General features: G+C 39.2%; 1 protein-coding gene across 4 annotated transcripts in view; it reads left to right on the top strand.

Annotated features, from left to right (window-relative positions):
• Positions 1–27,359, top strand: part of LRBA (LPS responsive beige-like anchor protein) — a 567,920-nt gene that overhangs the window by 535,785 nt on the left and 4,776 nt on the right. For all 4 annotated transcript variants that reach the window (XM_053251992.1, XM_053251991.1, XM_053251993.1 and 1 more), the window contains exons 53-55: positions 2,337–2,504; positions 21,395–21,496; positions 22,382–22,578. In XM_053251992.1, the coding sequence (XP_053107967.1) occupies positions 2,337–2,504; positions 21,395–21,496; positions 22,382–22,578 (467 nt within the window). The remainder of the gene's footprint in view (positions 1–2,336; positions 2,505–21,394; positions 21,497–22,381; positions 22,579–27,359) is intronic.

Genomic DNA, 27,359 nt, shown 5'->3' with positions numbered 1-27,359 from the left:
GCCTGGGGAACAAAACACAAACAAGGGCAATCATGGAATCAATCGAAAAAGAGAAAAGGAGGGGAGGGAAATCCCACCGTGACTGTGGCAAACATATACAAATACTATATATATATAAACTGTGGAAATGTATATTGAAGACACTAAACCAATTGTAAAATAATCTCTAATTATTGATACTCATGAACCAAAAATCACAGAATTGGGCAAGAATAATAATATATACAATAATATTCAAACCATCGCATAATACAAAATACAAAAATATAAACATATGCAATAACAGTCCAAAATTTCCAGAGGAGGTGTGACCAGCAAGACAGAATAGGGCTGCTGAATAAATGGGCAAAGTTCAATGTCATCCATACAGTAATGAAAGTTCCAAACTGCAGAAAAGCCGCATCAAATGTAGTCTCAATAAGGTGTGGAAGTCAGCATTCACTTGACTTAACCCTCATGCCCTTTCAAGAGAATACAAACTAAACGTGTAGAGATGTAGTTGAGGGCAAAAGAATGAGGGATGCTGGCTTGTAAGGAACGTGAACTCATTCCTAGAGCTGAATAACGCCTTACAGTATTAACCGGCTAATACTGTAAGGCATTATTTAGCTCTAGGAATGAGGTACCGGTATGAAGGAGGCTGATGAAGCTTTGCCCGCGCAACAGCAAGTATCCAGAATAGCCGTTCTACTTTGACTTGTTTAGTTCACATTCCTCCACAGGGCATGCAGTGGGCTTTATCTTTGATTTACAACATCTTTTGAAGCTACGCTCAACTGGTTCTCTACAATTTGCGTGTTTGCTGTTGGGAATTTTCACTCCTGTGTGGATGATACTGAGCATTCTCTTACAAGCCAGCACCCCTCTTTCTTTTGCCCTCAACTACATCTCTACACGTTTAGTTTGTATTCTCTTGAAAGGGCATGAGGGTTAAGTCAAGTGAATGCTGACTTCCACACCTTATTGAGACTACATTTGATGCGGCTTTTCTGAACTTTCATTACTGTATGGATGACATTGAACTTTGCCCATTTATTCAGCAGCCCTATTTTGTCTTGCTGGCCACACCTCCTCTGGAAATTTTGGACTGTTATTGCATATGTTTATATTTTTGTATTTTGTATTATGTGATGGTTTGAATATTATTGTATATATTATTATTCTTGCCCAATTCTGTGATTTTTGGTTCATGAGTATCAGTAATTAGAGATTATTTTACAATTGGTTTATTGTCTTTAATATATATTTCCACAGTTTGGTTGCTTTTTATTATTTGCATATGTTTGCCACAGTCACGGTGGGATTTCCCTCCCCTCCTTTTCTCTTTAGCCTGGGGAACATGCAGGGAGTGGTAGTAGTCTGGGGAAGGGATGAGAGGTAAATTGAGGCCCTGGGAAGCTAGTCCTTAGTGGAATTGGTGGGATGTGTTTTGTAGGGCAGTTAACTGAATAGCCGCAAACAGCTTGGTTAGTCTCTCCAAACAATTGAGTGTGGATGAGAGGGAGTGTCTTTAGTTGAGTGCTTGTATTCAGAAGGTCCTGAGTTCAAATGCCCAGCATGAGAGCATTTCATCTAGTAGAGCTGGAAAAGAACTGTGTTTGAGACTTTGGAAAAATACTTTCATGGGAAGGGGACAGTTCTGCCTTAGGCAGTATTATTGATCACACAGATCTATGCATATACATTTTGCAGTATGTTCTAAACGTTTATGTTTACCTGTTAATCATATATTTGCTAAGGACTAAAAAAAATCTATTATAAATTTTAAAAGGTTGTACAAATGATAGCATATCCAAGTTACAGATAAAGGAACTGTACAGTGTGATTAATGAACTTACTGTAGAGCAGAAACTTGCATTTATTTTTGTCTGTTCATAATAAGAAAAGTGTAAGAGCATGTATGTAAGATCAGTGCACGTGTTTGTGATATCTATGTATGTATTTCCTCTGCTAACTGGGCAAAGAGGCACCTTTTAAACATGCTGATTCTCTTTATTTAGCAGGGGGAGAGTAACTGGCCCTATCCACCCCCAGCACAGTACTTCCAGTGACTGTTGCTGGTGTCTATTTTATGTTTCTTTTTATATTGTGAGCCCTTTGGGGACAGGGAGCCATCTTTCTTTCTTATTTATTTATTTATTTATTTATTTATTTATTTATTTATTTGCTATGTAAACTGCTTTGGAAACTTTGGAAAGTGATAAATAAATGTTTGTTGTAGTTGTAGTATGTAAGACCTATGTATGTGTGTTGCAGAAAATCAAATCTTAAAACAAAACAAAACAAAACCACCCAGAAAAACTGTTGCAAACTGAAATCTGTATTGTGTATTTTAGGGAAATTGATACAAGTGGTGTTTGGACACTGGGATGTTGTTACCTGCCTCGCCCGCTCTGAATCTTACATTGGAGGAAATTGTTACATTCTCTCAGGATCACGTGATGCAACACTGCTGCTGTGGTACTGGAATGGCAAAACAAATTGCATTGGTGACAGTCCAAGTGGTAAGGAATACCTATGTGGTTACTAACATTTCTGTACATGGCATAATAGTATTCAGGCATTATTATATCCATTGTTAGATTTGAGGGGTACAGTTCTTTAAGGCTTGTGGTTTGTGGGAGAGGCCTCTTGATTACAGGTCCACTTACTGCAGAAGCAGCACGCGAATTTCCACGAATGACTCTGTTTCTGTTGATCCCAATATCTGCATATCTGAAAAAAGCTTGACTTGCTAGCACAAAAGAGTAGACAATACAGTAAATTGACTGGATTGCACAAAAGAGCTATTTCTAGATTTGAAAAGCCTTTGAGTTAAATGCAATTCTAAATTGTATGAGTCTCTATTTTGTTTTTGTGCCTTTAATTTAAGGATGATTTAAACATTTTCCATAGCAAAGAGCAAATACAGGAAAACCTTGGTGTTCACGGGGGTGCCATTCTCCATACCAGAACCGCAGATACCAATGCATTGGGGCAATGGAAATCCGAGGGTTAGGTTCCAAATGGCAGGGAAATGGCTAAAAATGGGCACCCTCTCCCTGAAAAAAAGCCAAATAAAGTGCCCGACTGTGCTCTGCGGGGCACCCCTGCTCTAGCAATGCCCCCCAAAGTCTTCACTCCACCATTTTATGGCGGAAAAGCACAATTTTGAAGCCTTTTTTTTTTTTAGTGAAAAGGAACCACAAAATGGCTCTGGCAATCAAAATGGCAGTTGAAATGACATCAGAGATAATTTCCAGCCACACCCAATCTGTGTATGTGTGGATTTAACCCTTTCTTCTCTGGTTCTTTTCTTGAGTATTCCAAGGTCGGGTGCCTGTTACCCAACTGCAGATATGTGAAACTGTGGATGCTGGAATCACGAGTAACAGGGTCCTCATGTGGCCCAGAAAATTTCAAACAGTACATTATATTTTTCTGTTCTTATATTCACAACATGCCAACCAACTGCTGAAAAAATAAATAGTCAAGTTAGATGCTTCTGGGCTTAAGTGGGCTGCTTAGGTCTTGTTAGTAACCACATTGTCCTTTTAGGAATTGTCTGCATGGAATTGGCTGTTGGGAAACAACTAATTGATACGCATAAACCTCGGATATAGGGATGTGCACGAAATGTGATTCGGAGTCCGAATCATAGCACATCCCTTTAAACCAGAGGGATTGCACATCTCCTTTAATACCTGCTCTTCCACCACTTGCCACCACTTCCATAATAACTCTGCTCTCCCCCAGTATGATGCCAGCATGCGCATGCTGAACAAAGTTGCTGTGCGTGAGTGCAGGCTATGTGCATACTGACATCGTGTGGGGGCAGCCGGGGGAGAGTGCCGCCAGTGTATGCTGATAGCTTGGGGATGGGCCATGATTATGGAAGTGGTGGTGTGCAGCAGAGGAGCAGGTATGGAACTGTTTTCCTCTGTGTTAAAGGGGATCTGTAATCTCTCTATTTTAAAAAGATGTGCCACAAGGGATCCATACCAGGGTTAGAGGGATCCATACTAGGGTTGGAAAGCGCTAGTGCGCCCTCCACCCCAGGTCTGGGGTTGTATGTATGCTGGGGCTGCATGAAGCCCAAGTATACACAGAGGCAGGCACCCAGAGTACCCAGCTTAAGTGGGGAATCCCTCATCTTGGGATTCCTGGAGGCCGGGACTCATTTTCCCAGCCTCCAGATATCCACGTTGCTCTGAGCAGCGCAGATTGTGTGAGAGCACAGATTGTCTGGATCCCCCCTAGGTTCAACCCCCACCACCCCCTGTACTGGTTGTGTGCACAACCTCTTTTGTTGTGTGAGGTTTTACTATATTTGAGGGTCATTTACCTTGAACTTAGCATTTAAATTCTCAGTCATGCAGTGTTTTATTGTATCACTTCACATTAATTTGAGTTTAATCTGATCCCGTTTACCTTTTACTGAAATCTCAGATATATTAAACAAAACTACACAATATGGCATCGTTGTTATCCAACTGACCCACATATCTACACTTTTAGGGGACAGCTATGACCTGAAGTATGTAGGAATAGTAAAAATTACATTTTAAAAATAATATTGTGGCATTTTCATGGGCTCACTGTTTTTCATATGTATGGTATTTGGACTTCAAAAAGTTTTGAAGTCCAAATGGTAAATAAAAATTAGAAGGCGTTGAATTAAATCCAGATTTAGGGTCATTCAAAATGAAATGAATTATCATAAAGATTGGCAAGTTCTGTAAAAAGCAGAATAGATTACATTTCTAGAGAGAGGCTTACATTACAGCTTTCACATTAAAGAAGCCAGATTATTCTGATAGGATGTAGGCTGATTGTGCTGGGCTTCAAACTGTGTGTGATAGGAGTTTACATTTGTGCTTCTAGAGTTATGTGGGCTTGGCATTGATATTTCCTCAAAATTAGCAACTTGAGCACACATATTGCTCTCTCCACACTGCGGAGGGTACTGATTGAATTTCCTTTAAAATTAATTACATGAAAATTATATCTAATTTTAGCACTGCATCCCTGCAGTCTTTAGCCAAATGTCCTTTGTTTAAGTCTCTCAGCCAGTTTGTTTTCCCTTAATGTGTTTGCTATCCCTAATCGAGCATTCAAGAGTGACATCTGCTGGCGGTGACTTGGAATCTTGTAATAAAACCTTTGTTGAATCCAGATCGGTGGTGAAAACTTTGCTCGTAGGGTTGAAAAGCCAAGCCTGCTTTTAGCCCCAGGTTTACATTGCAGGAATGGTCACTTTCCTAAAATATTTCATGATTCCACAACATGCTTGTTTGTTGTGGAAAGCGCCTACCTGATCTTTTTGTTCAGTATTGCCCCATCCCCACTCCATTTCATTGGTTGCTACTTGCAGCAGGTGGGAAAATGTCAAATGCAATGATGTTACATTGATTGTTTCTTTTATTAGATGATACCAGGAAGAAATGAAATGGCACCAGCCATGTCTTCTCTGTAATATCTAGTTAGGCCCTGAAATTAAGAACAATGCACCCTGAATTTCCAAATGGTTCATCTGGGATTTGAACTCTTGTCAGCCAAAACAAATGCTTTTAATACTGAATCCATGTATTTCTCCTTGTAAATGAAGGAAACATTCTCTTATCTGGTATAAAAGAAGCTGGAAATATTTAGCATACTTCACTGATTTTATCCAATGTTCTCTTTACACAAGGGCCATAATGTTGATCATGGGTTCCCAACCCTTTTAAAACAAGTGTACCCCCAAGACACCTCATAGAGCAGGGATTCAGCTTGGATATCCCAAAGAGCAGGGATTCTCAAATTTGGGTCCTCAGATGTTGCTGGAGTACAACTTCCATCATCCTATCAGAAGCAGTAGTGGGCAGCTGGTAATGTGTGCATCAAAGGTGCACAAGGCCATCGCCATGGAGGGGGGCCACACACCACCATGGGAGCAGCTCATTGCTAGGGGGAGCCCTAGCTATGTCACTGCTTCCTTTTAAGTAAATATATCAAATCAAATTTCTTTATTTTGGTCAGCGACCAGCATGAAGTAAATATATTGAACAATATTGAAACTATAATGTAGAAATACTGGCTCACATGTTGCATAGCCAGGAAGCTGCATCCCTGCACAAAAAGGCTGCTGCAAGTTCAACTGACATCTTGTTGAGCAGCAGAATGTCTGGGGGGTGAGGCTGAAGCAATTGTTGCTGATTCCCCCTGCTGCTGTTATTTATTTATTTATTTGAAACATTTGATATACCGCCCTCTCCAAAGACTCTGGGCGGTGTACAAAAACATGCAAAACAAAAACAGTATTAAAATTACATTCTAAATAAAACTAAAGTAACTAACGGGGGGGGGGAATAGATAAACTACAGGGTAAAAGCCTGGTGAAAAAGAAAAGTCTTCAATAAAGATTTAAAAATTGACAAAGAAGGAGCTAAACAAATCTGCAGGGGAAGGGAATTCAATTTCTATACCGCTCTTCCAAAAATGGCTTAGGGCGGTTTACACAGAGAAATAATAAATAAAAATAAGATGGCTCCCTGTTCCCAAAGGGCTCACAATCTAAAAGAAACGTAAGACAGACACCAGCAACAGTCACTGGAGGTACTGTGCTGGGGGTCAATGGGGTAAGTTACTCTCCCCCTGCTAAATAAAGAGAATCACCACGTTAAAAGGTGCCTCTTAGCCAAGTTAGCAGGGGTTATTAGTGCTGGTTACCTTCGAGAATTATGTACCTAGGGCCACACAAGCTATTATAAACAGCACACATTATTGAGGCCAGCCTATATGTTATGACTGCTGTTTGGGAATTGCTGAATAACTCTGCATAACAGCTTTTCCACATCATGGCTCTAACAGAGGCTTGCTTCATGGATCACCTTCAGCAGGGCCAGCTCTATCTATCTCAGCCCTCAGCAAAGTGGCTCTGTTGGGGCCCTTCACTTTACCATGCAGCAGACACTGGCTTATTTCATTCTTGGTGGGCAAGTAGGAGCAGTAATACCACGTGGGGCACTGTGGGTGAGTGGGAAACATGGCAAGCAGCAGTCATCAGTATGAACACTGTTGTTGCTGTGCTGGCCCACCAATAATTACTTGGACCCAGATGGCTGGGTGCAGTCCTTCATATGTAGCCAGAGCAGGCATCAGCTCAGCAGTAGTTCTCCAAAGGTGTCTTTGTATCAGCACAGGTACCTTTGGAGGACTTCCAATGTATTTCTGTGACACTGTCTTCTTTTTCATTGCCAGGCATGTCTAGGAGTAGCATGGAGAATTCATACAATGGTGTGATCTACATCAGAGGTTCTCAAGAGGGGGTACTAGCACCCCTAAGGGTACTTGAAGGTCTTCCAGGGGGTATTCATTTGCCTCCTACCTCTCCATTCTGCATTCACACTATTTGTTCACCATCTGACGATCACTAGCTGGAAGAGGAAATGTCATCAGTGACATGACAGAATCAATTGTCAGACTGACAAGCTCCAGAAAATTAGCACTGAGTATTCCCACTGAATTTAATGGGACAAGTTTACTTGTCCCATTAATTCCAATAAGACTGCTTATGAGTAACTTCGTGTGGATGTGAACCGGTGACTGGAGTGGTCTGTCTCCCTAACTGTAGCATTTAAATTTGTGTGTGTGTGTGTGGATATACACAGACTTGAGTGTTACACTTATGAGATGGGTTACTCCAGTTATTGGTTACATCCAGGTTAAGTTATTCATAAGCAATCTTATTGAATTTGATGGGACAAGTAAACTTGTCCCATTAAATTAAGTGGGAGTATGAATGAATACTTTATTATGGCCATTGACCCAACATCACAGAAACAATACAAAACACAATGAAAATAATACAGTAATACAAAACACCAATAACTCAGATCAGCTCAGACCTGATATTACATGCGGCTGCACAAAATTTGACCACACACAGTGTTGTAGATACACAGCAATCAGCTAATTAAAAAATTTTATATCCGTCATCCATTCTAACAGGGATGTTTGATAAGAGAGGGGAGATAAGAGAAAAATGAAAATCTCTGTAAAATGAGCAGAAAAACATTAGTCATAGTTTCGACACCCTGCTCACAAGGACAGATTCGACTGGTAACGGGGATTTTATGGTACCTACTCTCTAGACAGCAGATGGAAGTGTGTTAAATCATGCAAGGGAGAAGGCCCTTCTCTGGGACAAGATAGTTAAATTCATTAAATAGTGGGCTGGTTTAGGTAATTCATTAAACTACCAAGAAAGTTTCTTGCAGAAATTCGTGCCAGGTTGCTCTGCTTTTCAATGTCTGCTATAGGTTGTTTTATAAGCCCTATTTATTTATTTATTTATTTATTTATTTATTTATTTATTTATTTATCGTTCATATTTCCCTAAATTTAGACATGCATTATCTCTTGCATGTCTTAACGCACTCCCCACTACTTGAGGGAAGGTTTAAGGGGCTTCCATATTCTTTGCGCCTATGCCCTTGTGTCTCAGGCGCTATTGAGTCCACTGCCCATGTTATTTTTCATTGTGACCTTTACAGGGATATTCGATTTCTGAAATCTTTTCCTGGCCACTCAGATGAATTTTATCTTGATCTATTGCTGTCCAATTTTAATGTTATGAGTACTAATTCGGTGGTCAAGTTTTGCTATATTTTCTGTAAATCTCGTACTGTTTTTAAAATGATTTTCTTTTGTTCTTTTATTCTGGACGATGACCAAAATAAAATGATTTTCATTTATTATATCTTTATACCACCTGATATGTACATCTCTAGGCAGTGTACAAAATTTAAAAGAATATTTAGAAATCAGCACAGTTTAAAATACACAAAACAATTAAAATCATAACATAAAACCGAAATAAAAACAGTAGCATAAAACAATTATTAAAACAAATTATTAAAATTAATTCTAATTAAAAGTCTGTGAGAACTGGTGAGTCTTGAGGATCTTCCTGAAAACAAACAGAGAAGGAGATGCTTTTATTTCAGCAGGGAGCATATTCCAAAGCCCCGGGGCAGCCACAGAGAAAGCCCAACCCTGGGTTGCCACCAAATGAGCCGGTGGCAACTTTTAGCAGCATCAAGGCCCAGAAGCATTAGAAACTGAGGGGAAAATCCATGCTTGCCCAACATATCATAGAGTCATTTACCCTAGCTAGATTGGAAGCCATCTTCCAAAACAAGGGGGGCTACCCAGAAAATGATTTTAATCCACAGGTTAAATACATGCATCCAAACCTTGGCCTCCACTCTTGTTAGGCCGGCCTCCAGCAATAGAATGACATTGGGCATGCATTTGGGGGCTGAGAATAGAACATGCAAAATTTTTGATTGAACCACCTCAATTTGTTTAAAGGTATGTAGAGCACAAATAGCAGCACCACACATCAATTGTGAGAGCACTTTAGCTGCATACACCTTAATTGCCGCAGGTAGACAGTGTCCACCTCTGTGGAAGAAGAACTTTAAGATAGCAGAGGCACTCTTCTGAGCATTAGTTGCAACATGTTCACAGTGGGCTCTCCAAGAGCCATTTTCACTGAAAACCTCTCCCAGGTATTTATAAGTCCTTCCCGTTAATCCACCAGACATGTTTCTTAGGGGTTTTTTCGGTATATATATATATTTTTTAACCAAAACCCATGATCACTTTTGGACATTTATAGATAAATACTCCTCTTCCAGGGGCGTAGCAAGGTTGGAGTGGGCCCAGAGACAAGATTTTAAAATGGGTCCCCCCCCACTCAAAGTCCAGGGCCTCCACACACCCCAGGCCCCCAAGGATTTAAGTCTGATATTCCAAAATAAGTATGCTGCCTGGAAATACATTTCACTGAATACACACACGCACACGTCACAATATATAGTGATATACATTGAGTACTATACATTTGTTTTACTTTTAATGCCTAGAACACACTAGAAAGATGAATGATTAAAATGGGCCCCTCGCTGCAGATTAGCAAAGGAGACTTTCAACCATGCAGGGTGAGCCCATGTTTGTTTTCTCAGAATTCTGAACAAATTCAGTCAAGTTTGATTGCAGGAGGTTTTTCACAGGAGGCTTTTAAAGCCCTTTAACACACATCTCCTCTGGAATGGAGGTGCTGCATTCACATGTTGGCCAGATTTACCCTGAAGTCCCTGCAAGTTATTGGAGAGCAGTTCACACACAAGAAAAATAAAATAAAATAAAAGCACAAGACATGCTTCACAGTTCTCACTCAGACCTTCTGGGTTGCAAAACAACTTGAACATAAGTGCATTTATAAATGAATGAATGAATGAATAAAATAAATATAATACTGTTTCTTCCAGAAGTTTTTGTAATTTTCTGCCATGAAACAAGCCACTTATAGGACTTTTTAGATAGTTTTTTTTAAGCCAGCAAATTTTCCAAGCTGTTTAAAAATAAATATTCAGAGACTTCTCAGTCCCTCCCCCCCCATATCAAAGCCCTATGGCAAGCAGATGCCTATATATCCGGGGTGGGGAAGGTAACCACAAAAAGGAGTTCACACTCTACCTGGCAGCAGGGGGTCTTCTGTTGCAGAGAACAGTGGAGGCCTCTCTGGCTGCCTCCTCCTTCCTGGCTGGCTTGGGCCCTACTGGAGTTCAGGCTTCACAGAGGCCTACACCAGACCTCCGTGGAAGCCCCGCCCACCCGCCGATCAGCTGAGAGGCGGGAGAAAAGGAGCTCTTTGCAGCGTGTCTGCTGCTCGATTGCCGGCCAGGAGAACAAGCTGGAGAGACGGCGAACAGGGCAAGTGGCTGAGGGGCCTTGGGGCTGGGCAGGGGGCAATGGGGAGTCACATGAGGTGCCTCTGGGGGGCCCCTCCAGGCAGTGGGGCCCCCAGACAACTGTCTCCCCTTGCCCTATCGTTGTTACGCGCCTGTCCTCTTCACAGTATTGAGTTAACCTATGTAAAGCTCTTCTCATGCCAGCAGATGTTCTAGACAGAATAACCGCATCATCAGCATAAAGCAACACTGATAGATTTACTGGCTAATTTAGGAGGGTGAAAATCCGGGTCATCATGCATTCAATAAGATAATTTGTGTAAAGATTGAAAGTAAGTGGGGCCAAAATGCATCCCTGTTTTACTCCCTTCTGTGTGGGTACAGACTGGGTCAGATGTCCTTGGACACTGCATCTCACCCTCAGTGAGGTGCTCTCATGCAACATTCAGATAAGGAGAAGCAACTGACGATCGATGGAGGAATTGGCAAGTTTACTCCACAAGCGCTCCCTAGAAATTGAGTCAAACGCTGCCTTAAAATCAATAAAAGCTGCATACAGTGGTGAATATTTTCAGCCAGATGCTGTAGAACTAGGGCCTGATCAAGAGTTGACCAACTGGACCTAAACCCCGCCTATTCCTCCCTTAGTATGTTTTCCTGTTCCAACCAGTCTGTGAGTTTAATGTATAGGTGTTTAGAATATTATTTACTAATAATGCTCAACAGACTGATTGATCGATGATTTGAAGGGTCAGAGCATTGGCCTTATAGATGGGAACAATTACCGCTGTACCCCACTCCTCTGGATACAGGTGGTATGACCAATATAAGTAAAGAGTCTTGCAAGTACAGGGGCCCACCATTCAACATTCGATTTTAACAGTTCAGAAGATATCTGATCCAACCCTGGGGCCTTACCCAGTTTGAGCTGGCTTGCTCAAGTGACCTCTTTGATGGAAACTGAGGGCCAAATTGGTAGAGATTCTAGCTGGGGGAATAAGGGCATTTTGTCAGGGGCAGATGTCCCATACAAAGCTTGAAAGTAGGTTACCCACACATCTGCAGGGATGTGACAGCCCAGCCCAGACCCCCTGCCAGAAGAATGGACAGATACAATATTCATGGTGGTATCATTAGACCTAGAGGCAACCCATAATTGCTCCCAGGTTTCCCTAAGTGCAACTCTTTCTCCCTTTTGTTAGTGCTTTATATATTTTTTTCTGATCGAGAATGTGTTGTACCATAATGCAGTTTTTATTGGCTATAAAGTTTAAAGCTGGCAACTAAGGCCTTTTTGCATTAAGGCAATCTTGGTCAACCATCCACTAATACCACCTCTACACCCACTAGATCTGTTCTTAGCACATTGGGCAAGTGGCTGTTGAATTAACTGAATAAGAGTCTGGAACTGATCAAGTACCCTTTCACTGGAGTGCTCAGTTAGCAAGGTAGCACTGACACTGTAATAAAGAGCAACAGCTCCTTAAATTGTCCGTCTAGTCGGGTAGACCATTTCACTCTAGTGAATTTGTCATCCTCACTAAAGGCAGTGGGAGTACTCATTAGTAACTTCGTCTGGATGTAAGCCAGTGACTGGAGTAACCTGTCTCATAACTGTAACATTTAAGTGTGTGTGTGTGTGTGTGTGTGTGTGTACACACACACACACACACACACACACACACACACTCTGTGGTAGGGTTCTCAGACAAGTCCCCAGTTGTTGCTCCCCAGCGACAGTTGCTCTGCAGCCACATGAGGGCCCCGTCCCTCCCTGGACCCCGTGTTTTTTGAACACAGGAGAACAGTGGTAGCTCCACCCCTGAAAGAAAGGGCTGCGGGAGGAGGTGAGCTTAGCTGACAGCAGTGTACCCAGTCCCAGCAGGTCCTATGGATAAATGCTCATTCTGCACAGCTTTTATTCCTCTGGCATCAGCTCAAGGGGTGGGGTGGGATTTCCTGGTGTTGACCAGAAGGGAGATTTCTTCCTCCAGTCCAGCTTTGATGACCATAATTCTTCCTTCTAAGGTTCACCCACCACTTGGGCTGGGTCATAGCACAAGCAATTCAACTAGGCAATCAAGGCCTAAGTTCCTTCCCTCAAGTGCCCAACTAACGAAGTATGTGTAATTCATGTTTAATAACATGTAGCTGTGGCCTCTTTATTTGCCCAGCTCTGCATCTTGGTTCCCTTATTTCTCCCCCAATTCCCACTATGGATGCAAATATCTCTGTGATTTGCCCAAACAACTAGTGTTTCAAATGAGATGGAGAGCAGTTTTTCAATGCTGCCGTGTTGGCCGTGTTCAACCTCAAGTGTCACTGAAATGATACACATGAAATTCTCCAGAAGGGTCGGGATGGTTTAATGCTCCATGATGTAATGCAGGCTTTCATTTTCCAGGCAAAACAAAGCTCTATTTACTACTTGTAGTGAATGGAAGATGTTGTAAAAGGAATAATATTCATATGGTAAATGAATAAAAGTGTAATGTATTCCATATGCATAGTATCAGGAGTAATGGGTCTAACATCTATAGTATTTACGTTATTTGGTATTCCATTCAAACTAAAGTATTCTCACATAAATATGATATGGAATTAACAAAAAGGTTCCAAGAGCATAGTCTCCACTAGCACAGTAAATGTATTTTCATTCTTTCAAAAGTATTTGGTCATTGGTCTTCTTCCAGTGATCAAATATATGAAACTTCAGAATCAATTTCCTGATTAATTTATTTCAAGTTAGCATGAGCTAAAATCACACCGGAATTCAGAATACTGAATTCACTTTGTAGAATCAGAAAAGAGATATAGTGATTATTCCACTTAATGTAAATGTTAATGTTAGCCTTGTTAATTTGACTAAAAGTAACTTCAGTCAATACTGAATGTAATGTGTAGAGGTTTTGAGACTTGTTACTATTTTTTTCTAGTCATAAGAACATAAAAGGCCTTAGAAAAAAAAAGTAAAATGTATTTTTAAGAAGCTTGCTTTAATTATTGCTATGTATTAGCTAGGTATTTTTCATTTCTTTCCTGCAAGTCTTTTAGCTATGACTTGATATCCTTTTCCCTTTAGTTATAAAAAATATGAACAAAGCATAAAAACTTGGAGATTAAATATTTAAACAAGAACTGAACAAAAAGGAACTGATGCTCATACTGCCCTTTTCTAGAGAGCAGTCTTGAAAGAGGTTCCCTTTCCTTCCAAGAGAGTTCAGTTATTTGTGAATAGTTTATATCTAATAGTCGTATTCAACTAATGTTGCGGCTGTACTTTCATTTTTTAATACTTTTCAAAATTCTGATAATAGTTTAAAACCAAGAACTGGCATGAAAACTCATAAGCAGTGCATCAATACTTTGATTATCTGTAGAAAAATACACAATCCAAAGTAGGGTAATATTTTTGTAAGCACCAATTGAAAAATTACAAAGCATTAAAGAGCGAGCTTTTGATTTCTACAGGACTTTTCATCAGGCTAAATGGTAAGCAAAATGATGGGGAGGCTGGGCAGGGAAGAAGGTATGTTGCTTCAGCGGTCTGCTGGCCTTATGCAGACTAGGCTCAGCAGCTCAGGTGAAAGATGCTTTCTCTGAGAGATGCTGATATATATACCAAAGGGCAATATATAAATACAAATAAAAGTATGAAAAGTATAAGCATGCATATGTATTCAGTACTTGGTTTGGGCCCCTTTTGCAGCAATTACTGCCTCAATGCGGCGTGGCATGGATGCTATCAGCCTGTGGCACTGATGAGGTATTATGGAAGACCAGGATGCTTCATTAGCGGCCTTCAGCTCTTCTGCATTGTTTGGTCTCATGTCTCTCATCCTTCTCTTGGCAATGCCCCATAGATTTTCTATGGGGTCAGGTCAGGCGAGTTTGCTGGCAAATCAAGCACAGTACACTGTATACTTTTCAGAGTTCCGATATTGTTCTATTCTTCAATCCTTGTCTTATTGGCTCCATGTAATATTCTAATTTTCTGGGATTGTGGATTTGGGGTTTTCATGAGCTGTACGCCATGATCATCACAATTATAACAAATTAAGGCTTGACTTATCTCGCTTTGCATGTAATGCGTCTGTCTCATATATCAGTTTCACCTTTTAATTTGCATTACTGAAATTAATGGACTTTTGCACGATATTCTAATTTTCCGAGTTTCACCTGTATATACTTATGTTCATGTTTAAAAGTGGGTGTTTTTAGTAAACATTTTCATTTTCTATATCAAACATAAAGCATCTTTGCAGTTACTCAACTGTTCTTGAATATTGAGGGCTCTGTCCTCCTCATGGATATATTGCATGCCAAAGGATCTCATAGGGCCCAACACAGCACTGTTTTTATATTCTGTCACAGCTCACAGTCTACCACTTGACCAAGCAGAGGACAGCTAGACAGGGCTATGGGAGACTCACACAGACTTCCTGTTTCCTATAACTGACTGCTGTCCTGATTGCTTGTATGCCTGTTTTTGTGCAATAAAAGGAGGAGGAAACAAGAGCTCTTTCAACCAGTAGGGATCTTTCCACATGTAAATACTGTGCTGGCATGAGGAAAGATTGCGCTCTGTTTAATTAAATATTTGATAGGGCCCCTCTGTTCATTGGATGCGCACAATTTTGCATTAAAGATTTTCAGGGGATTTTAATGGCACTTTCATGTTGCTTTTCTTGAACCTGCCCCTTTATTTATAGGACCTACCAATAAAAATTATAGTGGGGCTAACTGATGTTGTATTTAATTATAATTTTATATTGAGCTATAAAATTGTGTAATTGATTTTGTCATGTTGACGTACAAGGTGTCATCTACAGTGGCAGAATAAGTGGAAGTTTATTGTTCACCCATCAGTCTCATAAGTTACATACATATCAGTCTCATAAGTTATACAACTTTTTAGTCTTCTATACAAGCAGAGCCTAGTCATGCTTGCCTTTTAAGGAAGAAAGGTTTGGTTTGAAGAACACACATAGTTCAGGAAGCAATGCTTAAACATTTGCTTGTCCTGACTGAATTGTTTAAAATATATGAGCCTGTTTTAAGATGCATTTGCCTCTCAGTTCAAGGTTGCCGGATTTTCTTTCACGTTTGCACTATGAAACTTAAGCCTAGGACAATAAAATAGCAACAATACAGTTGTTCATAAGCAGGCAAGGAGCTGACTCTCTTGAATGTTGCAGAACCAGAGAAAGCTTTTGAGTTTGTATTAATAGTTTTAAAAGAGCTGTTTCCAAGTAATTAATATTTTTTCCAAGTAAAATATCACTGCAGCCTTACATGAATCTTGTAGTGTTCTTTTACCATCTAAAATTTGAGTTCTGTGCTTTAAGGTATGCTTTTATCCTGTAAGAATTATAGTTTATGCAAACCATTAAAGCGAGAAAGGATTGTACAGAACTGATTTGTTCTGTGTTTGGTAACTCTAGAGGTAATATACTTTCTTTGTTTAGTATGATTTAATATTTGAACTCTTTGTCATGATGTAAATGTTATATAAAAGATCAAGTTCAAGTTTTAAGTAACACTTCAACAGTGAGCTTGTGGGGGCAGCGTTAAATACAATGTTGTGGAGATCTCCAAAGGTTGCATTTTGCATATTAGTACAGGATTTAGATTATCTTTAATTTAATTTGACTTGTTCATCTTCCTTTAAGGATCTCCATAAAGATTGCCTCAATATTCTTTTCAGGCCTTAGAGCTTGGATCAGCAGTCGTAAACCTGCTTAAGGGACAAAGCCTTGCCTTTCTTTGAAGTCACTTCCCCTGGGTTTCAAAGAAGAGCTAGAAGCCAGTTCTCTGAAAACAGTTTAGAAAACTCTGAAGTGGTGCCCCTTAAACCAACAGCAAAGTAAAATTTTCCCTTTGCTTTACTGAAAACCATGACAATCTTCTGAAGCAGTGAGAATTTAAAAGCTTTTAAAGAAATCTTTTCTGCTCTACAATCAGCTTCTAAGTCGACCCCATTATTTGGAAAAATCAGAAGCATGAAGACCCCTAAATGCTTAACACTTTTATCAAAGGACTCAGTCTGACTTTTCAAAGGACTCATGTTCCATAAGACTACAGTGTTGAGGAGGAGGAAGAGGAGGAGAGAGGGAAGGAGGAAGAACCTTCAACAAATCAAATTGTGTAACTTTTTAAAAAAATACTATCAAAAATCAGTGTTGTTGTTAGCCAACACAAAATATTAATAGCTTTAAAAAAAAATACTTTTAAAAATCAGTGTTGTTGTTAGCCAACACAAAATATTAATAGCCAAAGTTAACTTCATTAAGAATTGTTGCTTGTCGGGTTTGGAAAGAACTTATGTCATGTACATCTTAGTTCATTGTGTATTTTGAAAATATACATTTACTAAAACTGAGAATGTATATGGCAATGGCAACAACATATTCCATATGTAGAAATTGATCCTCCAGGCATAAGGGAGTTATACAAGAAAAGTTGACAAATCCAGGCTCTTAGAATGTATGTGGCCTTTGGGATTGTGCCCATTGTTTAGATTTTTAAAATGCATTCATTTTTTAAAAAAAATTACTTTTGAATGTTTTATGTTTCTCCATCATTTAACATCAGCCCTCCAAAGCTATCCATCTCACATTGTTTGACAGTGGTCTGAATCCTTCCTTTCATACTGTCTACACATTTAGAATGTCAAAGCACATATTCATATTCTAGATATTTTGGACATCATGTCCCTTTATACATATGTGGTTTGTGATATTATCCCTTCCCCTGCTAACTGGGCAAAGAGACACCTTTTACTGTGGTGATTCTCTTTATTTAGCAGGGGGAGAGTAACTGGCCCTATCCACCCTCAGCACAGTACTTCCAGTGACTGTTGCTGGTGTCTATCTTATGTTTCTTTTTAGAATGTGAGCCCTTTGGGGACAAGGTTCCATCTTATTTGTTTGTTATTTCTCTGTGTAAACCGCCTTGAGCCATTTTTGGAAGGGTGGTATAGAAATTGAATCAACAACAACAACAACAACAACAACAACATAGAAGAGAAAGAACATTACAAATACTTGGGCATTCTCCAGGCTGATAACATTGCACACACTGAAGTTAAAAGAAAAATTGGAAGTGAATACATCAGGAGAGTTAGAAAAATCCTAAAGTCCAAACTTAATGGTGGGAACACCATACAAGCCATAAACACCTGGGCTATACCTGTTATCAGATACACTGCAGGAATAATAGACTGGACCCAGGCAGAGCTAGAGACGCTAGATCGTAAGACCAGGAAAATAATGACCACCAATAATGCTCTGCACCCCCACAGTGATGTAGATAGGCTATACCTCCCTTGCAGCTCAGGTGGAAGAGGAATGCTGCAAGTCCATCAAACAGCAGAGGAGAAGAAAAGAGGCCTTGAAGAATATATCAAGGACAGTGAAGAAGATGCACTTCAAATGGTCAATAATGAGAAACTATTCAACACAAATGAAAGAAAGCAGGCCTACTAGAAAAAACAAGTCAAGAACTACATGGTCAATATTTGCACGATATAAGTGAAAAATCAGACATCAGCAAGACTTGGCAATGGCTTAAGAATGGCAACTTGAAGAAAGAAACAGAGGGTTTAATACTGGCTGCACAAGAACAAATGCAATAAGAGCAAAAGTAGACAAATCAACAACAAACAGCAAGTTCCGCTTTTGTAAAGAAGCAGATGAAACAGTGGACCACCTAATCAGCTGTTGTAATAAGATCGCACAGACTGACTACAAACAAAGGCATGACAAGGTAGCAGGGATGATACACTGGAATATCTGCAAAAAATACAAGCTTACCCGTAGCCAAAAATTGGTGGGACCATAAAATTGAAAAAGTTGTAGAAAATGAAGCTGCAAAAATATTATGGGACTTCCAACTACAAACAGACAAACATCTGCCACACAATGCACCAGATATAACTGTAGTTGAGAAGAAAGAAAAACAAGTTAAAATAATTGACATAGCAATACCAGGGGATAGCAGAATAGAAGAAAAAGAAATAGAAAAAATCACCAAATACAAAGATCTACAAATTGAAATTGAAAGGCTGTGGCAGAAAAAGACCAAAATAATCCCAGTGGTAATTGGCACCCTAGGTGCAATTCCAAAACAACTTGAAGAGCACCTCAACACCATAGGGGCCACAGAAATCATCATCAGCCAACTACAAAAAGCTACTTTACTGGGAACAGCCTATATTTTGCGATGAAATCTATAATAACCAACAGTATTGATGATAAAATTCAGCCATCCCAGGTCCTTGGGAAGGACTCGATGTCTGGATAAAACAAACCAGTCAATAACACCTGTCTGACTGTGTAAACAAGAAATAATAATAAAAAATACTCTTGTAGTACCATGCTCTTTGTAAGTTCTAAATGAAACTCAGTCCAACAGAGCAATTGCAGACAGTGCTAGCCTCAGAAATGATTACATGATTACCATGAGTGTGTTTTTAGATTATGTTCAAGGAGGCCCTCTTAGAGAGCAGTCTCCCTCCAGAAGCCTGCTTCCATGTGCTACTCGGGTTTGGGTCAGGTTCCACACTATAGAAACAATAAGAAATGTACCGGTATTTCAAAATATGGAAGCAATAGGACACAAAACAAAACTCAATCATCTTGGATACTATACAAATACATATCATACAGCAAATACGATGTATTACAGCTTAACAGAAAACCTTTCAGTCAAATTGTGCACATTCATAGACTTTATACTCTTTTAAAAAAACCACTTTAAACTTGCTCCTAGATAAGATGAGGAAAGTTCAGTGGAGCAGTTTGTCTGTAAAAGCATAGTTGAGTGTTCACAATCACCTCTAAGAACTACCTAATAAACATAAGGAGATGGAGGATTCCTGCTCTTATGTTTTTAATTTGATCCCGCCTCCCACAAACTGTCTGCTATGCTTCCTGGATTTGAGTGTGTTTTGCCAAATCTTCTATGAAACAAAAGCTTTTTAAAATTTATGGCTGCTATTTTAAAATTGTATAGTTCGAGTTGGGGTAAAGTACTATGTCTTTAAAAAGTAATACATTAACATTTTTTCTCAGCATGTAAGAGAATTCCTCTGCTTAGCATACTGTGGAATAAGATAATATTTTGAAATCTGAAGTTGTGTCAGTCTCTTAAAACCAATGGCAGTTTTGATGTTTATTTCAATAGATGGATTGCACCATTAGCACTAATCTAGTGGCTCCTTCTGTGTGTGTCAACTCTGCCTGCCACCCCCAGCACACACAGACTTCCCATTCAATTCTTCATGTGCAGTTTGCCATGGTGGAGGAGGGTTGCTGTTTGAGAAAAGCTAGTATCCTGGACTATGTTAATTCACAGTTACAGTTTTGAGTAATAAACATTGGTTGATACCATGTATTTCAAATGAAAATCGGTTCATATCATGCATTCTGAATGAAAATCAAATAAATTTAGAGGTATTATTTCTTTGATGGAATTGTTGGCACTTTTTAAAGAACATCAGCACCAGATGTCTGAGAAGTTGCTATGCATTTTATATTTCAGGAAGGAAATCGTGATTTAATTTCACCTGAAATTCAAATACTTTTCCCTGCAAAATGCATGGTGACACCACTTCAAGAGCACAAATGGAATATACTGATCAAAACCATATTCCTCAAATCTAAAATAGTCTTTAGTAGTAACAAACTGCTCCTGCTTGAAGTAGACGAAATAATTGGACTATAATTTAAAAAAGAAATTGTGCTCACAAAGAATCTGACACCTGAACTGTGATTGGCAGGGAACTGCTGCAGAACATTATAAAGGATTTTTTTTAAAAAAATCATATTTTTGCAGCAAGAGTTGTGATGAGGATCTGTCTTGTGTCTAGGTAAAAGAGTAAAGGCTCTGCCCTACACATTGATTCATGCAAGTGTTTTCATTTATTTATAGTTTTCCCAGTTTTTAAAACTCTGGTAGCTTAATATGCAAAGAACTCTGAGGATACAAGTTCCATTGAAAGAAAAAGCAATTTGCTATCTGAATATGTTTCTGAACCAGACCTTTGTGACTAACAACCACTTGTGGCTGGCATTTTGAAACTACAGAAAGGCCAAAGCCCCGTCTGCTGTTTTATCTTGCTATTGTTTGGTTTCTGTGCCTGTTTTATTATGATTTATTGTTTTATTATGTTTTTATTGCAAGTCCCAGTGTGCTGGAGGGGCAGGATAGGGATATTTTAAATAAATAAATGCAGTCAGTGGACTCCTGTTTCAACTGTGCTAAGTTTTTTAAAAAAAAAACAGGAAGAACATTCTGGCTGAGTTCAGACATCATGCCAAACACTAGTGGTTTAGCATGACATCTCAACTGACAAACCATATTTACTGCTGTCGCTTCATCTCTGGAAGCAGTTGCAGCAGAGGGATGAGAATGCTGAAAAAATGGGAAATGAAAGCAGTTCTAAACCATGCTTTGCCATATTGTACTTTTCAAAGCTGAAACCATTCTAATGCTTTCATTTAGCTACCTGGAGGTGTGCTGTGCACTTGCAGTATATAACTTTGAATGTACCCAAAATGCATCCTTTTCAGCAGTTCAGGTTCTTAGAAGAAAATCTGACTCATTGAAACATTATGGGCCAAGATTATATGTGATTAAAACAACCCTCTTGTTTCCCTCTGTCTATGAAGGTGAATCTGCCACTCCACGAGCTATTTTGACAGGACATGACTATGAAATTACCTGTGCTGCAATTTGTGCTGAACTTGGCCTGGTTATAAGTGGTTCTAAAGGTAAATTTTGCTGCAGTCTTTTCTAAAGCTTTGCTTGGAATCTTTTCTCTCTCTCTGTAATTCTCTCCTAACACTAGTGTTTATAATTTGTTCATAATATATATTTTCTATAATTATTGAAAATTTGAATGTATACATTCTTACATTTGAAGAACAAAAAGTAATTATAGAAGAAATGAACCCTCTTCTGATCTCATCATCCCATATCCTGTTTGGTAGAAGCTAATCATTTCCGGTTGTCAAGGGACATGTTTTTCTCTGTATCCATCATGGCAAGACCTCTCTGCAGACACCACTATTCCTGCAGTATAAATAATATGGGGCTTGTGTTTTATGTTTTTGTTGAAATAGACACAGGGCTTCTCATGTATTTTGAAATGAAAATATATTTAGACAGTGGAGTATCCTTTGCAGCAATTAAACTTTCTTGTAGTTGGCCGCAAACCACCTAGCCTGGCAGGTACAAGCCCCTCTGGGAACAAACTACCCTTTCCCTTCCATTCTGCTTGTAATGTGAAACACACACACTTTTCTTCTCCCTAGTCTAAGTTGTTGCTTCTCAAGAGCAGGGAGATCAGTTTTCAGAGTCAATCAGCCAGTGCCACCCATACCTTAGACTGGCTAAACTCTGAAGGGCACACCAATTATTTGTCTAAATATGGATATTATACCATGTTCCATTTTTCACATCCTGGGTGTTATAGTGGGACTTCACGCTCTGTGACATGAGCACTTCAGCAGTGTCTTCCAAAACTAGTCTGTACTACACCTTGTTTTCATATTACAATAACAGTCCAATAAAAACAGTTTTCTTGGTAATTTGCTAGCATCTCTTGATATAAAATATCTGATTGATTGACTTTTCCCTCTCCCCACTCTTTTTAGAAGGACCATGCCTCATACATTCTATGAATGGAGATCTACTGAGGACTTTAGAAGCACCTGAAAACTGCTTGAAAGCAAAACTTATTCAGGCATCAAGAGAGGGTCACTGTGTCATATACTATGACAATGGTCATTTCTGTGTATTCAGTGTGAATGGAAAACTGCAGGCTACTATGGACACTGATGACAATATAAGGGTGAGCATTGTGAAGTGCATATTGTCATTTGTGTCAGAAGTTTTATATTTTAATGTTCAGGCAGCATATTACTAAAATAAAAATTGAACCCTCTAAAATATATACCAGTCTCCCTTCATTATGCGCCCCAATTTAGATTATTTGGGAAGAGAGAGAGAATAATTTTTAAAAAGCAGTGGCTTCTAGGTATTTAGTCTTTGATAGCTAGAAATAGTCTTTCATTTGAAATGTAGACTCATCAATATATAGATTTTAATTTTATTTAAATATAAATATTTCTAAATCCTTTAGTTATAACACTTTCTTTTCTTGTAAGATTTACATTTATCAGTTATATATTAAAAAGCAAGTTATATCCATCTACTATCACTCCAAAAAAGCAGGATAATCTATCATTTATGGTCACATTTGAAATAGTTGCCTTGATTACCTGCCTTCCTCATCCATTGTTCTTGTTGTTGTACTGGAATAAGACAACAGGTAAACCTGAAACATTTCTATGAAGAGTGTGATCCTTTTTTGCAGGAGGGTGCAATGTCAACAGTCCTGCCCCTTTTATGAGGGGCTTATTAAGAGGGGCTTAATAAGAGGGGCTTGGATAACTTCATGGAGGAGAGGCTACTAGTCGGAGGCCCACCTCCAGCCTCAGAGGCAGGTAGGATGCCTCTGAGTACCAGTTGCAGAGGAGTAACAGCAGGAGAGAGGGCATGCCCTCAACTCTTGCCTGTGGCTTCCAGCGGCATCTGGTGGGCCCCTTTGCAAAACAGGATGCTGGACTAGATGGGCCTTGGGTCTGAATACCAGGGCTGTTCTTAAATTCTTCTTCTGCTTTGGTACTTGGCAGGGAATAGGAGATGTATGCTTCTATCCCATATCTCCTATCCAGCCCTTCCTATGGGTTGCAAATGCTATGGATATGGGAATCATGCACAAACCACCTATTTCCTGTAGTGCACTGCAACAAGGTTGAAGGGGAACAGGATTGTCTTGAGCCCTGTGGGAATTGCTCTGTGTGCAGATGCTATGCCATTGGTTGTGGGTAGGAGGACGCTCTGATTATCTAAAGAGAAATGTATATGGATTTGTAATTGATTTGATTATTTGAAGAAAAACCTATACTTTGTTTCACATGTCCACCTATATCACAAATAATACAGATTGTTACTGTATGTTATTTTACCGTTGTTATACCTTTCATGATTTACATTCAAGTGTTTATGGCCTTTCTGCCAGAATTGCCATAGTATGTATTTAGTGTTTTTACATTCTTTTTTAAAAATACGACTGTGTTGAGAATTTGTCACTTTCTGTTGTGGTTATGTTGTCAGATTTTACAGTAAATCTGTAAACTGTCCAGCAATCCTTTGTTGTCTAAAACAATTTCTGTAGGGCTTGTCATTTCCAGGATTTGCAGAATATTGCTGTATGCAATAGAAATTCTGCTCTGTCTAGGCCTGCAATACAGAGAAATCATGTCATTTCTCTTTCCCTCCCTCCCGCTGTCCCAGTTGGGTTTTAGTCTTTAAAAACCCACAGACATTCACCCAGGGCTTCTGTATTCTACCATGCTGTAAGGCAAGTGGCAACAGCACTATTCAAAATGCCTCTGCCCACAGGTACTGGAATCCCAACAGTTTTGCAGTTCAGTGCTGGTAGAAATTGTGGTGTGTGAAGGCAGCAGAAATTTAGTTCAAATTCTTCTGTATACTTTCCTGTGTCATTGAGAACTAGGCTCGCAGGATGTTGACAAAAGTAGAAGCTTTCAGTTGTTATGTTCAGACAGTTTAATCTTCTAATTTACTGTCTTGTACACAGGCATGCGCGCACACACACAAATGCTACCAAGAGAACTTTTAGGTTGTCTGGATATACTCAGGACTTAATCAACACTTTCCACCTGTTTTTGTTTTAAATATTGTATTGCTCAGTGGGGCTTAGGCTAACAGCATATCACAGCAGATCTGCCCTGCAATGTTTAGATATCTTAATGAGTAACTTAAATCTAAGTCGGCAGGCACTCCAGAGAAGTAAAGTTATTCTATCCTAAACAAGACCAGCATGTGATTCCACCCAAAGGAACCAATTTATTTTTCTTTCCTGAGTCTGTTTTGAAAAGCGAAGTATCTAACAGGCTCTCGCTGTTTTATGCCAATGTTGTCATGCTGACAGGTCTGGTTTTTAAGAGTCATGGTCTCTCAAGAATCTGAGTTTTGAGTCTCTTCAAGGGAATGTAAGTCAGAAACAAAACAATATATAGCATTTTAAAAATGATATGCATTGAAGGATTGTTGCATTTTTGAATTCTATTTTTAAAGAAAGATCAGTTTTCACTAGATTGCCACTTAGTAGAATCCCAAATCACTTTCACAATGAGGCAACATCAGAATATGAAGCTGATTCATATACAGACCACTTCTGGGGACCAAGTGCATCCTTTATTTGTTAAATTCTGAAAGCCATATTATGAAACTGAAATCTTGACAGGCTGATTATGTATATATTTCTCATTCACATCTAGGTGACTTGCTAAAATCCAACAGCTATTGCTAAAACTGCAAATCCCATATTTTATTTAATCAAGAACATAGAAATTACTGAATTCATTGATAGAAGAGTTAAAGATTAATGACTTTAATTTGCCTTTTAATATAGCATTTCTCTGATAAAAAGCCTCCAGTATAACATTCAAGTGAACCATAACCATAAGGTTAATGGATTTTCATCAGATGAATTTTATAACTGTAGCAAATAATTATTTGTCACGGTCTTCACTGCAATTTCAAAAAATACCCTTAGGAGATTGCCATTTGTGAAATGAGAACAAAATTGATATTGATTTTGCTTATAATGAATAAATCTTTTTAGTAATTGTATTTGGTTTGTTAGATATCATGAGTCCAGCATTTTCTTGTGAAGAATTTACTGCCTTAGCTTCATCATCCTTCCTCCTGTCTGCGTTGTCATCTATTCACTTATTATGCACCAAGAGCAAGTACATCTGTGCAGCAAGCATGGTTTCTTTCTTATGTGAAAAATGCCCAGGACATAATTTGGTTTTGTAATAAGAAATTAATTAAGCTGTAAGTTCCATACTATATGGCTTGGATCCAAAAAAATCACTTTATCATTATTAAAATATTTATATACCACTTTTCAACAAACAAGCTCTCAAAGCAATTTAGATAGTAAAGGCATGAGAAAATGGTTTCCTGTCCCAAAAAACAGACAGCAACCACAAATACCCTTTTGCCCCATTCAGATGGTGAGGAATAGTAAAATCTAGACATCCCATAGGGGTGCACTTAGCAACCCACCATGTGTGGAATGGCCTGAAAACTATGAATTGACTTGGTATCCCAAAACACTGGATGCCTTTTACATGTCCGCTTGCAGGGGCATAACTATAATAATAGGGCAAGGGGAGACAGTTGTCTGGGGGCCCACTGCCTTGCGGGGGCCCCCAGAAGCAAGTCACATGACTGACTCCTCCAGCCACGCACCCGCCCGGGCTTCCTTCAGTTGTATTTATCCTCTGAAACTGATGTGAGTGTTAAGACCTGGAGCTACCAGAACAGCATGTCTTTCTCTAGCACCATTAAATGACTTGCATTGTCCACAATTTACAAAACCTTTAAAAAAATAATTTAGGATGATGTTCTATTGTGGCACATAGGAGACAGACAGACAGGCAGACAGACAGATCATGTCTCTGGGCCCACTCCAACCTTGCTACGCCCCTGTCCACTTGCATGAAAAAGATGAGAAAAGAGAATCATAATTTCATCTGGTCATGAAGAAACTGGATTTTTTTTGTCAGTCGCACCAGCATTTTACAAGCAAACATTGTTTAAATTATAAAGGCTCACATACCGTACAGTAAAACATGGGTAGTTCAGCACTGCCTGCTCTGCTGCATGTGTTAAAAACCAACAAACAACCCCACCTGTTGCAGAACTGGGCTGTTCCATTGCACCTTGAAATTATGCAACTGCCATATTTTCCATTCTGAAAATAATGGAGGGAGTGTCATGCAGCTGCATGATTATAAGTCACAATGGAACAGTCTTGTTCTGCAATAGCATGGGTGGTGTTTTAGACACATGTCGCAGCATGGCTAGTGTTGAACCCCCTGATCTTAGCTATGCCATTATTACTAGAAACAGTAGCATACACCTATTTGCAATAAACGTGGTAAATATTTTCTTATCAACATTCTGGAGAAAAACACTAGAGAGGGAAAAAAATTCCTGTTCACAGGTTACTTTCAACACTTGTACAAGAAGCGTACACAGGTAGTTATTCACACTTTATATTGAACACAGGTACAAGATTATACATCTGAACAAAATGCATCAGACTGATGCATTTGAGAAGCATGTATCCAGGTTCACTCTTAAAATCAATGCAGGTACAGTCATTCATGCAAAAATATGTACGAGATTACAGACATCTGTACACTCATTCAACATAATATCTGAATAGGGCTATTTGAGGAATGGAGGAGGGAAATGTGTGAATACAACTTTATGGAACTTACTCTTGCTGCCGGTGATAGAACCTCAGAAAATTAATGCTGTAATTGTCTAGTTTGCTGAGAAGCAAGTTCCTGCAGCACAAATAAGCTATATCTGTCACTGTTTGGTTATGCATTCTAGAACAATTAATAAGAACACCATTGTAACATTTCCACTATGTGTTTTACCCAACCTGTGTGTGAAATATAAATACCACCTTTCTGCTGGAAGTGTCCAAGGGGGATAACAAAAAGAGGCTTGAAATGA

This window comes from Hemicordylus capensis, chromosome 5 (assembly GCF_027244095.1).
Source record: "Hemicordylus capensis ecotype Gifberg chromosome 5, rHemCap1.1.pri, whole genome shotgun sequence".
Classification (NCBI taxonomy): Eukaryota; Metazoa; Chordata; class Lepidosauria; order Squamata; family Cordylidae; genus Hemicordylus; species Hemicordylus capensis.
The sequence above is the reverse complement of the archived record's forward strand: the minus strand, read 5'-3'. Positions and strand labels throughout refer to the sequence as shown.